At 46.8% G+C, this 14,148-nt stretch overlaps 1 protein-coding gene across 1 annotated transcript in view; it reads right to left on the bottom strand.

Moving 5' to 3' along the window:
* The window catches only part of TERB2 (telomere repeat binding bouquet formation protein 2), a 166,993-nt gene that overhangs the window by 82,028 nt on the left and 70,817 nt on the right, over nt 1–14,148 (bottom strand). The window contains exon 4 of the mRNA XM_069221249.1: nt 269–330. Within this exon, the coding sequence (XP_069077350.1) occupies nt 269–330 (62 nt within the window). The remainder of the gene's footprint in view (nt 1–268; nt 331–14,148) is intronic.

The following is a 14,148-nucleotide window of genomic DNA, read 5'->3' as shown; positions in this document are numbered from 1 at the left end:
AACATATGTTAAATCAAATCATAAAGTCATAAAAATACTTTCGAACCCTATGAACGTTTACTTCATTACATTAAAGAGATTCAGTTTTTTTATGACATAGAAAGAATAAACAATCCTGAATCATACAAGTCAGGTGCAATGTTGGAGGTAACATCTTGCAATGTGTATCATGCACTGAGCCTGATCAAAACATTCAGGTTTAAACAGACAGGATTCACTAATTAAAAGTACAATCAAAATAAAAATAAAGCAAGCAGCTTAGCCTTACCGGTTTGATCAATGACTCGCGGTCCTGCTCCCATATGAAACTGCCAATTTGTCTTCTAATTTCTACAATTATCAATACACTTAGTTAGAAACTTCAAGGAAATATAATGGCATTAGTGAATGTACTTGTACGTAAGATTTACACCTACTAGAAGTGGATTGCCTCATTCAAGAGGACCCATCTAACCCCTGCCCACACCACACCTTCACCAAAGGACTTCAATCCAATAGCGTTGGTGTATGCAACTGGGTTTTTGTTTGAATAACTGAAGACCCTTCTCAAGCAACAATCACAGTTAGTCAGGGTGAACCACAAAAGTCACTAAATTAACCTGTGTTTAACCCTCTGTAAAAGTAAAGAATAGCACCTAAAAGATCAAAGTGCCTTCCCCAGGTATATTGTCATGTGAGACTCGGGCAAAATCAAAAGTTTAAGGATGACCACGATGCACGGTTCGTCTACACAAGGTAGACTAGGCCCGGCCTCAGTCAGCTTACCCTTGGAAACAGTTTTGAGGAAAAGTTCCTGAAAAGGTAAAGATCAGCGGGCCAAGGTAGTCGGGAGCGACAGAGGAGGAGGTGTCGTTCTCAGGGAGCCGCTGGAAGTAGACACCGTAAAAATGTCTACTTACAGTCTTTGTCACTTTTTTAGAAGTCAAAAATCTCCAATGAGGTGAAGCGGCAGGCTGTAAACAACGAGGGCTTCACAAAGCCAGATACCATTGTTGGGTGGGTGGGAGCAGCCATGATGCCAGGCCAATCGTCAATGTAATTTGGGCGGATTGACGAGCAGGTCGGTCTCGCTATCCTGACTGATTTCATGCAACCTTTTGGTGAAAACTTTTCCAAGTCCCAAGATTTGGGTTTTGGCTGAAAGAGCACCTTTAACACCACTTCCAAGGGTCCAGGACCGAATGGGCACCACTTAGGGGGTCATGGCAATCAGGCAGTCATTATGATCTCAGCGGTGAGTGGTAATGTGGCGGCAATACCGCCAACAGGGTGGCGGTACATACCGCCACATTGTGAGAATGGCGGGTTAGCTGCAGCCAACCCGCCACTTCTCCACATATACATCCATGGAGGTATGAGCCGCCGGAGATGGCTATCTCCAGCCCCGCGGCTGGCATAGTACCGCCAGCGGCATTATGAGCCTGCCTACCACCATGATTAGCAACGCCACTAAAACCATGTTGGTAGGCCCTACTGGTGCCAGGGAATTCTTTCCCTGTCACCGGTAAGCGGCTCCCCCACTCCCCAACACACCTGACACCCTCCTCCATCCAAACTCCCCCTCCTATCCTCACATTCACCCCCCAAACACACACACACCCGCAGACAGGTGCCACGCATTCACCCAATCACTCACACTGGCATACACGCATCCATACACGCATACTTCCAGACATGCTCGCACACATTCTTACAACTACCACACTGACATGCAGACACACACTCACTTCACCATTCCTACATGCATTCACTCACAGGCATACAACTACGCAAATAACACAACACACATAGATGCATTCACACACACTCAGACATTCATGCACACACTCAGACACACACATCACCCCTCACCCTCCCCTGTCTGAAGCTTGACTTACCTTGGTTGAGGAGGTCTTCCGGCAGGAAACGGGAAGGGGCACTGCTACCGCCAGCAGCACCCCACCGGCAGAACACCACCAGGCCGTATTACTCGACATAATACGGCTGGTGGCGTTCTACTGGCGTGGCGGTGCTGGTGGTAGCACCAGCTTACCACAGTCCGCCAGTATAATCACTGCCGGATTTCCACCCTTCTTGTGGCGGAAGTCCGGCAGTGATCATATTATTGTATTGTATTGTATTGTAATCGTATTTATATAACGCTTACTACCCCTGACGAGGTGTCGAAGCGCTTTTCGGTGAGTAGCACGCTACTCTGGAACCCAACAAGAATTAGTGATGGATTAGTATCGGGAAATAATGAGTACAGTTTTAGTATTATTATGAGTTAATTTGAGCCGCGGATATGAGAATTTGTTAGTTAGATGACTGGAGTAATGGAGGGGTGGAGGAGGAAAGAAATCCAGAAGTGTTAATTGGGAGTATATCCTTCATTTACTCAACCCAAAGGCTTGGGATGAGTAAAGGGGGATGAAGGAGGGAAGAGTATGTGGAAGGGTTAGGGAGAGCATAGTAGCAGGGTGAGATAAATGCAGGAGAATTTAGTAGGGTTGTGTGGGAGGTCACAGTAGTAGAGTGAGGTTTGGTGAGTTACATGTGGAAGCGGAGGGAAGAGCTTAGGCAGAGTTATTTAGGAGATGAAAGTAGTAGAAAGGATTTGGGATGAGTCAGAGTGAGAATGGAGGATAGTTTGATAGAGACATGACATATGATGATAGGTAGATAAGTGTGATAAGTGGAGAGCAGGAATTCATAGATATCTAGTATAACAACCCACCCAGGAGCCATGCAATGACCCACGAACATGCCAAGCACAGAAACAACATATACACATACATAAATACATATATATACACATACAAACACACATGAAGACACACACATATGCATATACAATACATAATTAGAACCATGGGTAAAATATACTTAGTCAAACAGGTTTAAAGAGTGTGTGTGTATTTTATTGTTATGACATAGTAGTGATACATATTTTCTAAAGAACTATACATAACTAGAAATATACACATAGGGCCTCATTATGACCCTGGCGGTAGAGAACCGCCAGGGCCAACGGGGGCGGGAGCACCGCCGACAGGCCGGCGGTGCTCCCTTGGGCATTCTGACCGCGGCGCTTTGGCCGCGGTCAGAACGGGAAAACCAGCGGTCTCCCGCCGGTTTTCCACTGCCCGTAAGAATCCTCCAAGGCCGAGGGGATTCTGACAATCCCTACCGCCATCCTGTTCCTGGCGGCTCGCCCGCCAGGAACAGGATGGCGGTAGGGATTGTCGTGGGGCCCCTGGGGGCCCCTGCAGTGCCCATGCCAATGGCATGGGCACTGCAGGGGCCCCCGTAAGAGGGCCCGCTAGTATTTCACTGTCTGCGTAGCAGACAGTGAAATACGCGACGGGTGCAGTAGCACCCGTCGCACCTTCCCACTCCGCCGGCTCGATTACGAGCCGGCATCCTCGTGGGAAGGGCGGTCTTTTGGAGACCGCCCGCCAGCCCAGGGAAAAACTCATAATACCCTCCGCGGTCTTCTGACCGCGGAGCGGTATTATGGAGGGCGGCCCGCCAGGGTCATAATGAGGCCCATAATCTGAAAACAATATTTATCAACATAGGCATATGCAGTCCATAGTTGTTTGAATATGGTGTTTATGAAGGAAAGAGCCAACTCTTGAGTAGTTTTCTGAAGACAAGAAAGTTATCTGTGGCTCTTATAGTTGGGGGTAATGAATGCCATAGTTTGGCTGCTTGAACAGAGAAGGATGTACCACCTATAGTCTTTTTCTTCTATGGTGGCGTTCTAAGGCGGGGTGCCAATCTTGAGCGGAGGTTTCTTTGTTGGGTGTATTTGGTTATTTTGTTTCTGATAAAAAGCGGTCCTGTTCCATGTATAGCTTTGTGGGTGATACAAAGCAGCTTGAAAGTGCATCTTCTGGCAACGGGTAACCAGTGTAGTGCCATATTATGGCAGACAGATAGTAGCCGCGGTGACAGTATATTGGTGCTATCACCGAGGCAGCAGGCGTTTTTTACTGCCATTGTTATAAAGACGGCCTAAGTCTTCGGAGTCACTCTCGTAGTCCTGGAATCAAGCAGCAAGGCAGTCCTCAAGCAACAGGACAATACTCCAAGGGTACAGGGCAAACTTCAAGTAGCAAGAAAGTCCTCTGGTAGCAGCACAGCAGCTCTCTGAGGTACAAAGCAGGCCTCAAGCAGACGGGTAGTCCCCTGGTAGCAGCAGGGCAGTCCTCTGAGGTACAAAACATGACTCAAGCAGCAGGCAGTCCTATATAGTACAAGGTAGCCCTTCTGTGTGTCCTCTGCAGGACCAGCAGTGTACTGAAGAGTGGTCTGAGGGTCCAATATTTATTTACACCTGGCGCTAGCCTTTGAAGTGGTGGAAACGTTTAAGTTACTCCCGAATCTGGTTCTGGAAATTTCCTTCCTTTCCCTGCACAGGCTCCAAGAGGTCTAAGACAACAGTTCCCAACCTGTGGTGGGTGGGCCCCCAGGGGTCCATGTCACATTCCCAGAGATTTTGCAGACATCTCAAGTCCTGGACTGTCAGGATAGTATTTCAACAGCTGGGGCATCTCGACAGAAACAAATCAGTGTTTATATATGTGCTACTTCATTTGTCCAGCAGTTTTAAAAGCACTGCAAAGTTCCTTGTATATCCAGCTATTTTTGTGCAAAAAAATCAAATTAACACTGGTGATTACTGTACCTGCTGGAGAGAGATGGGAGTTTTGTCTGGTGGCAGGTCTCACTCATCTAGAGCAGATGGTTAGTGTGCCTGCTGCAAATAATGTGTATCATGCACGTGTATCATGCATATCAAAGAACAGTATTTTTTATGTGCATAGCGCAGTGGTTTTTTGTTGTTACTGTGCAGTTCATACTTTACAATCGTAATCTACCACAGTGAGCTATGAATTGTCATCAAAGAGCTGCATGCAAACTTCATGGTACAAGTTAGAAAGTTGTGTTATTTCCCAGTCTTTCATTATCCTGATGCTGCTAAAAAAAGGTTTGTTTTTGTAGAAATAAATTCTTATTATTAAAGGCAATGCTAACCACTGTGTTATGTTCTGAATCATGTGTTTGTGCTTCTTTAAACCAAGTACTCTTAGAAAATGCCTACCAGTATGGGTGACGTTAATCCTACACATTGTAGTCCCCTTTGACTTATACACTGGGTTACACAAGTATGATTCATAGTCTCTGTATGTGTATGATGTAAAGTGTTCTGACACCCTACATTGGTATGAGAGGTGCTATAAAACAAATACATGTGTCAGAGGGGCTATGGAGAGATGAGAGGCACTTAAGGTTTTACTTCCTTTCCCCACCACATATTTATGTGAAAAAGCTTTCTCAGAGCTTATGTACCTAAAGAACGAGTTACTTACCTTCGGTAACGCCTTTTCTGGTGGATACACTCGCTACCTGTGGATTCCTCACTCATTGAATTTTCCCTCTGCGCCAGCTTTCAACTGAAATTTTCTTCCTAGCTTCCGCACGTCGACGAGGACGTCACAATTGCCCACGCGATGCCGTCTGACGTCATACAGGCAATAAGAGGTCCTCGCCGACGTGCCGACGTCAGTACCAACATTTTTTACGTGCCTCTGAGACGAATAGGCCATCAAAACAAATATTTATACAACAATATTTAATTACACCACTAGATAAAAACATCAGCCCAAAAATGTCAATACTATGTATAGCAATCTCACAAACTCTTTTTTTTTTTTTTTTCATATGTACTTATATACATAAATAAATATATACATTATATATGGAAGCCTCAACTACCAAGAGGAGCACACCCAAGGATAGCTTGGTAAGACCAGGCAGGCAACGGGGAGGCGGGAGGGACCGTGAGGAATCCACCAGAAAAGGCATTACCGAAGGTAAGTAACTCGTTCTTCTTATGGATACAACTACCTGTGGATTCCTCACTCATTGAATAGAGTCCCAAAGCAGTACCGCACTCAGTGGAGGATGCCTGAATGGTCAAACCAAGAAATCCTGCAGCACCGACCGTGCAAAATGGCCATCCCTCCTCACCTCTGAATCCAAGCAATAATGCTTTGCAAAAGTGTGGAGGGATGACCAAGTTGCGGCCTTGCAGATGTCAACCACAGGAACACCCTTAGCCAAGGCCGAAGAGGTCGACTTAGCTCTGGTGGAATGAACTCTTATTCCATCAGGGGGTTCTTTCTTTGCCAGAGAATAACACAACTTAATGCAAAGAATGACCCACCTGGAGAGTGTTCTCTTGTGGACTGCCCTTCCTCTCCTCTTTCCCACGTACCCGATGAAGAGTTGATCCTCCAATCTAAACTCCTTCGTTCTGTCTATGAAGAAGCTCAGCGCTCTTCTCGGGTCCAAACGATGTAGTCTTTCTTCCTCTTTAGAAGGATGAGGTGGAGGATAAAAAGAGGAGAGAGTAATAGTCTGACCCATATGGAAGGGTGAAACAACCTTCGGCAAGAAAGCAGCCTTGGTCCTCAACACCACCTTATCTACATAGAAGGATGTATACTGGGGCTTAACAGAAAGAGCCTGCAGCTCACTCACTCTTCTAGCAGAAGTGATCGCAACAAGGAAAACAGTCTTTAACACCAATAACCTTATGGGGCAAGAATGCATGGGCTCAAAAGTTGAACACATAAGAAACGTTAAGACTAGGTTCAAATCCCACTGAGGTATAATGAAAGGAGTGGGAGGAAACTTATTAATGAGGCCTTTTAAAAATCTTAATACTAAAGGAGATCTAAATAAAGAAGGTTGGTCTGGAAGACACAGAAATACTGACAGGGCCGACAAATAGCCCTTGACTATAGCCACTGCACAACCCCTCTGTGCCAGGGACAATGCAAAAGACAAGACATCTGATAAGTGGGCACGTAAGGGATCAATTTGCCTTTCTCCACACCAACACACAAATTTAGCCCACCTTCTAGCGTAGATAAATTTAGTGGAGTGTCTCCTGGCCGATAAAATAACATCCACTACCTCAGGTGGGAGAGAAAAGGAACTCAGGTTGCCCCGTTCAATCTCCAGGCATGAAGGTGCAGGCTCTGGAGGTGGGGGTGTAAAACCTGCCCCTGCGATTGTGAGAGGAGGTCTGCCCTGAGAGGGAGATGGAGCGGGGGGCACAGAGAGAGTTGGAGAAGATCCGAATACCATACCCTCCTTGGCCAATCCGGAGCTATTAAGATGACTTGGGCCCGGTCTTGGCGAATTTTCCTCAGAACCCAAGGATTCAAAGGTATGGGGGGAAACGCGTAAAGCAACTGGTCGAACCAGGACATCTGAAACGCGTCACCCAACGTTCCTTGCACTGGATACTGGAGGCTGCAGAACAACGGGCAGTGCGAGTTCTCCTGAGTGGCAAAAAGATCTACCCGAGGGATTCCCCACATCTGGAAGATTTGCCGGACTAGATCTGGATGAAGACGCCACTCGTGATTGGTCGAGAAGTGCCGACTGAGACTGTCCGCACGCACGTTCAAGACTCCGGCCAGATGGTTTGCTACCAAGCAAATCCGATGGTCCCTTGCCCAGGACCATAGTCGCAGAGCTTCTCTGCAGAGAAGGTACGACCCTACTCCTCCCTGTTTGTTTATATACCACATCGCAGTAGTATTGTCCGTCAAGACCTGAACCGACTGACCGCGAAGGGAAGGGAGAAAGTCCTTGAGAGCCAGACGTATTGCCCTTAACTCCAACAGATTTATGTGAAACATCTGTTCCACTGGAGACCAATGACCTTTGACCTCCAGGTCCCCCAGATGAGCTCCCCACCCTAGAGTGGAAGCATCTGTTATTACTGTGGTCACTGGCGGAGGTTGCGAGAACGGCCTTCCTTGGGAAAGATTGCCGTCCGCAACCCACCATGTTAGATCCACTGCAGCGTCCCTGGAGATCTTGACCGATCCCTCAAGATCTCCTTTGTGTTGAGACCACTGCTTTCGGAGGCACCACTGAAGATCCCTCATGTGCCAGCGAGCGTGAGTGACCAACAGAATGCAAGAAGCAAACAGACCGAGCAGACGTAGGACCTTGAGGACTGGAATGACCGCTCCACTTTGAAACATTGAAACCAACGCCTTAATGTCCTGAATCCGCTGAGGCGGAGGAAAGGCGCAATTCAATGTTGTATCCAGTACTGCCCCTATGAACAGGAGGCGCTGAGAGGGCTCCAGGTGAGATTTGGGCACGTTCACAGAAAAACCCAGGTCGAACAACAACTGGGTTGTCGACCGCAGGTGACGCAGCACGAGCTCCGGAGACTTGGCTTTGATCAACCAATCGTCCAGGTAAGGAAATACCGCTATTCCCTTCCTTCTGAGCTCTGCTGCAACCACCGCCATCACCTTTGTGAAGACTCGAGGTGCTGAAGTAAGACCAAACAGAAGAACCGCAAACTGATAGTGCTGTGATCCCATCACAAACCGGAGATACTTCCTGTGCGACTTGAGTATCGGGATATGAAAGTAAGCATCCTGCAAGTCGACAGACACCATCCAATCTCCTTCGTTCAATGCCAAAAGCACCTGAGCCAAAGTCAGCATCTTGAACTTTTCCTGTTTGAGGAAACAATTCAAGATCCTCAGGTTCAGGATTGGCCTCAACCGACCATCCTTCTTGGGGATCAGGAAGTATCTTGAGTAACAACCCTGACCCCTCTCCTGCTCTGGAACCAACTCCACTGCACCCTTTGAAAGGAGGACTAGAACCTCCTGTTCTAGTAACAGGAGATGCTCTTCTGAACAGTAGGATGGGCGGGGCGGGATGGGGGGAGGAAACTCCCGAAAGGGAAGGGCATAGCCTTTCCCCACAATGCTGGTGACCCAGGAGTCTGATGTTATATCCTCCCACTTGCGGAGAAAGTTCAATAACCTCCCCCCTACAGGAGTGGTATGTGAAGGAATTGGTGGAAGACTAAGGCTGCTTCCCATGCTGCATCCCTCCAGAGGAAGAGGCAGAGTGCTGCTGGGCGGCTCCCCTGGTTCGGACCCTCCCCCTCCCCCTGTATGATCTATAGGAGAGAGCAGTGGCGGGTTGTTGTTGAAATCTGCCCCGAAAGGAGGAGGATGAGCCACGACCAAACCCCCTAAATCTTCTGAAGAGTCTCAAAAAAGCAGAGGAGGAGGCCTGCAAGCCTAAAGACTTCGCTGTGGCCCTACTCTCCTTAAATCTCTCAAGGGCAGAGTCCGCCTTGGATCCAAAAAGTTTATCCCCATCGAAGGGAAGATCCAGCAGGGCTGACTGGACATCAGATGAGAAACCAGAGGAACGAAGCCAGGCCTGCCTCCTCGTAGCAACAGCAGTGCCCATAGCCCTGGCCACAGAATCAGTAGTGTCCAGCCCCGACTGGATCACTTGGGTTGCCGCAGCTTGAGCATCGGAGACCAGACTCAACACCTCCTGAGGCACCTCAGTATGGGACGACTTTATCTCTTCCATTAGGGCGTAGATGTATCTGCCCAAAATGCATGTAGCATTAGTAGACTTTAGAGACATACTGCATGATGAGAAAGCCTTCTTGGAAGATTGATACATTTTCTTTGAGTCTCTGTCTGAAGGCACTCCCGGAAAAGAACCTGGGGAGTCCGAGATAAACATGAAGCCTGAACCACCAGGCTCTCTGGGGTCGGGTGCCTGGACAAAAAGCCTGGATCCGCAGAAGCCACGCGATACCTGCGTGCCACTGATCTATTAACTGCCGAAGATGATACCGGCTTCTTCCAGATCTCTAAAATTGGTTCTAACAGAGCCTCATTAAAAGGCAGAAGTGGCTCTGCAACTGTCGAAGCAGGATGTAAAACCTCCGTTAAAATATTGGGCTTAAATTCAGACACCGGCAATGGAAGGTCCAAAAAGTCAGCTGCTTTCCTTATTACAGAGTGGAATGAAGCAGCCTCCTCTGTAAATTCTCCAGGAGATGTTAAGTCCCATTCTGGAGAGGTGTCCAAGCCACTTGCCGTATCTAAACCCTGGAGATCTCCCAGAGGTTCTTCAATCTCTCCTTCCTCCAAGGCCTGCTTCCGATACTCCTGCTCCTCAAGAAGGCGAAGAGCAAGCCTTCTTGAATGCAGCCTGGCTTCAATTCTTGGCGTCGACAAGGCGTCAGCCGACGTCGAAGCCTGACGCCGATCCTCGGATCCATCTGACGCCGGATCCATCGGCGCCGTGGACTTCTTTGGTGCCGCATGAGGCAAAGGATGGACAGGAGAACTCTCCGGCGCCGGACCAGATCTACTCGGCGTCACTGGCTGTGAAGTCAACGCCATAGGAACTGGCGCCGAGCCAACACCTCCCATCGGAAGGAAGGGCATGAAAGGTGCCGGTCGTAAAGGAGCCGGAGCACCCGTACTGAAGGCCAATGGACCCGAAGGACCAGCCGGTCCACCACCTGGAGCCATCTGTTGAAAGATAGCAAACATTGCATTTAAAAATGCGGAACTGTCGGCTCCTGGGGCCGGGAAAGCCGGATACTGTGGAGCCTGGGCTCGAGGTGACATTGGCGCCGGCATCTGAGAAGCCGGTGAGAACTCCTGACACTGAGGAACCTCAAACACAGATGGTGGATTGAAAGGCGACGTCGGCGAAGCTGGTGAAGCCGGTGATGCAAGAGGCGTCTGCGGCTGCGAAGTGATGGTGGGACTAACTTCCCATGTCTTTCGGCGTCGAGCTGAAGGCGACCTCGAGCGTGATCTCTCCCTACTCGACCGGCGCCGAGATTCACGACGACGCCGGGAGTCACGATGACGCCAATGGGACTTAGGAGAAGATGACTTGGGTCAATGCCGCTTCTCCCTCTTCTTGGATTTCGCCAAAAAGAGTTTCGCCTCTCGCTCCTTTAACGCCTTCGGGTTCATCCGTTGACAGGAGTCACATTTCTCCACGTCGTGGTCGGAGCTGAGACACCACAAACAGTCCATATGTGGGTCCGTCACCGACATTTTGCCTCCGCACTCATTGCAGGGCTTAAAACCCGACTTTCGTTGAGACATGCTTTCTTCTCGAAGAAAGAAACAGTAACTGTAACTACGCAGAGTAGAAACAGTAGCTCCCTCGAAGAATGACCGTCGTTAGAAGGCACGGAAAAAAGGGAACTGACGTCGGCACGTCGGCGAGTACCTCTTATTGCCTGTATGACGTCAGACGGCGTTGCGTGGGCAATTGTAATGTCCTCGTCGACGTGCGGAAGCTAGGAAGAAAATTTCCGTCGAAAGCTGGCGCAGGGGGAAAATTCAATGAGTGAGGAATCCACAGGTAGTTGTATCCATCAGAAACCAAAATACAGAAATTGCTTGGGAAATGTAGAATTTTACCCTAGGATTCAACTTTCTGAAATAAAACCAAACATTGAAAAGTTAGTCGCTGAGATGTAGCACCAACGTTCCCAATAATTACATATTTTTTCAATATAAAATAATAAAATCTTTAGTAATTCAAACATTTGTTTTGTGTGAACTAGCTGTTTTAATGTCTAAAATTTAAATCGTACAAAATGCTTGGGGGTCCCCGGCTTCCAGTAGTGATTCAGTTGGGGTCCTAAGGAGTCAAAAGTTTGGGAACCACTGGTCTAGGATAAACACAGGCTGGTGTTAAGTTCCTTTTTGAGTCTGCTGGAGGCAGCCATTTGAAATGAAAGTGGGGCAGGGATCAGCTCTGTTCCACCCATCCTGGGAGGATGACCTATCCTGCCAACTCCTAGTCTCCTTTCATCTCACCGTCTGAGAGGAATACAAAAGGGCCAACTATTCAGTCATTTGACCCAGGACATAGGCTGCAGGCGTCAAATGGTTAGGACAAGAAAATGGCAACTTTCTGAAACTGTAATTTTCAGATTTGTGACTTAAAATCAGATTTTACCATTAAGAAGGATTTTAAATTACATATCTTATGAGACCGAACATATTTCTACCTGTTCCCAATTTAATGTAAAAAAGTAACCCAATGTTATCTACATGAGGCCTCACTGTAGTGAAAAATGAATTTGGGTGTTTTCCACTACCTGGACATGTAAAGCTTAAGGACAGATGACCTACTTTTTAAATTCAATTGACCCTGTCCTGTTGGTGGTTAACGGATTACTTAGCTGTGATTTTATGTATTGAAAAGGGAGGTTTAGGCCTGGCAAAAAGTTTATTTTGCTAGGTGGAATTGGCAGTTTAAAGTATGTTTGGAAGAGCTACTTAAGTAGGTGGCACAATAAGTACTGCAAGGCAACTATTAGCATTTAATTTACAGGCCCTGGCAGGGGTATGGAATTTTTTTAATTATCTTCTTGTCCAGCGGGTAAAAAGCTCCTGAAATCTGCTTGTCCTGTAATGAAATCCACTTGTCCTACTTACGCCTTAAATCAGCTACATAGCCAGAACCTGCACACAACTACTTTTTGCTTTACTGAATGTGACTAACAAAATGAACAATTTGTAAAAATAAAAAATAAAAAAATAAAAAGTAAACTGCATTTTTTTGTTGTTGCAAAAGTATGTTTGCGGAAAGGTGTCCTTTTGGGACTCTTGTATATTATAAGCAATTTGTTACATTTACTCATTTTAACGATAGGACACTCTTGATATAGAGAACAGACTGTCAGTCACTAATGGGAGGTGGCTAAATCACGAACATGGAAACTTTAAAATGTAGGTTACATGTAGATCTATGTTGCAGGTACATTAATCCACTTTTCTAGGACGATGATTAAAATCAAATATAAAAACACTGGAAAAACGAATCCACTGAGCTTTCTCACTAGGTAGAGAATATCCGACTTGCAGGGTAATAATACACACTCATCTTTGTATGAGGTGTACTTACCCAGGCATTTGTGCTTTGTGGTTAGAATCAGTGACCTACAGACTCTGCAGTATGTTAGTAGCTTACTGAACTATCTCACAAAAGATTGGTGCTATTTCTCATTCTGCTCCCTTCTTCTTCTCATCTTTTTCTATACTTTATTTTCCCTTCGTGTATACGTCTGCGTGCATGGTGCGCCTGCTGCTGAATTGACAACTAGAATATGATCATTTTCAGAGACCTGCTGAGTTTTAGCTCACGATCGTAAAGGGCTCTATAGAAGACAGGGGCTAAGAAGCCATCCAAGAGCCCCACACACGGCTGCAGATACACATATTATAAAAGTACCGTGAACACACACATTTTTCAGGGGTAAGCAAAGCCACAACATGCACAAATCCATTCTGCATGACACACAGACATGCAGAGAAATAACCCTATACACAGACATACATTCATTCAGCCTGAGTTTCCCAGCAGAACAGTCTCCTTGCAGGACACCCATGCATACATAACCCTGCATATTTACACACAAAGCCATCCAGGGGAGGTATAGCAATGGTGCAAGAGGCCGTAAGTAACTATCCCAATACAACTCTGTGTGGTAGTAAAAGACTCCATTTTTGGGGTCAGTGAACCTCTCACTCACCTGGAACTTTATTCACAATCCACTGCATTTGCATGCTAGTTATAGTGATACCAAATTTAACCATCACAGACACACGCCCTCCTGGAAAGAGGTGCAGCGACCCTGCAGGTATAATTCCAGGAAAAAAACATCCCACGCAGATAATTAAATCCACCCTGCAGACACACCCATGCACGCGGCACAGATGCACAGTTTCTGTAGGAGCACAACCTCCTAACACATACTACAATAGATGCATAACTGCAGGGGATGATGACAGCATAGAGGAGAGGAGACATTAGGCAGATGGGGAGGTTGGGTGTTTAAACTCCTGGCATGAAGGAGGTGCTATGACATGAGTGGTAGTGCAGAGGCTGTCCGTGTGTAAGAGATAGGCAAGTGGAGGTATAGTCATTAGTTGATGGACAGAGGACGAGTAACTCTGCATTTATGAATGGAGGAGAGGAAATTATGACAGATCCTGCAAAGGGCTGTTCAGGGTCAAATGAAAGAAATGCCATAAAATAAGGATCGGAAGTAGCAGTGTTGGAACGTGATCTGGAGAGATTAAGTACGAATAAGTGTAACAAGGCAGATTGGAGGCATCAAATGAAAGATGCTGCATTTTGTTACGTTTCACTAATTTGAACATTAATGGAAACAAAAAACTCCGGTAGCATCAGATGGAGGCAAGAAGTAAATAATGAAATGCTAGTCTGGCAAAGACTAATACACTGTCACACATTGAT

Source organism: Pleurodeles waltl, chromosome 3_1, assembly GCF_031143425.1.
Source record: "Pleurodeles waltl isolate 20211129_DDA chromosome 3_1, aPleWal1.hap1.20221129, whole genome shotgun sequence".
Lineage (NCBI taxonomy): Eukaryota > Metazoa > Chordata > Amphibia > Caudata > Salamandridae > Pleurodeles > Pleurodeles waltl.
The sequence above is the reverse complement of the archived record's forward strand: the minus strand, read 5'-3'. Positions and strand labels throughout refer to the sequence as shown.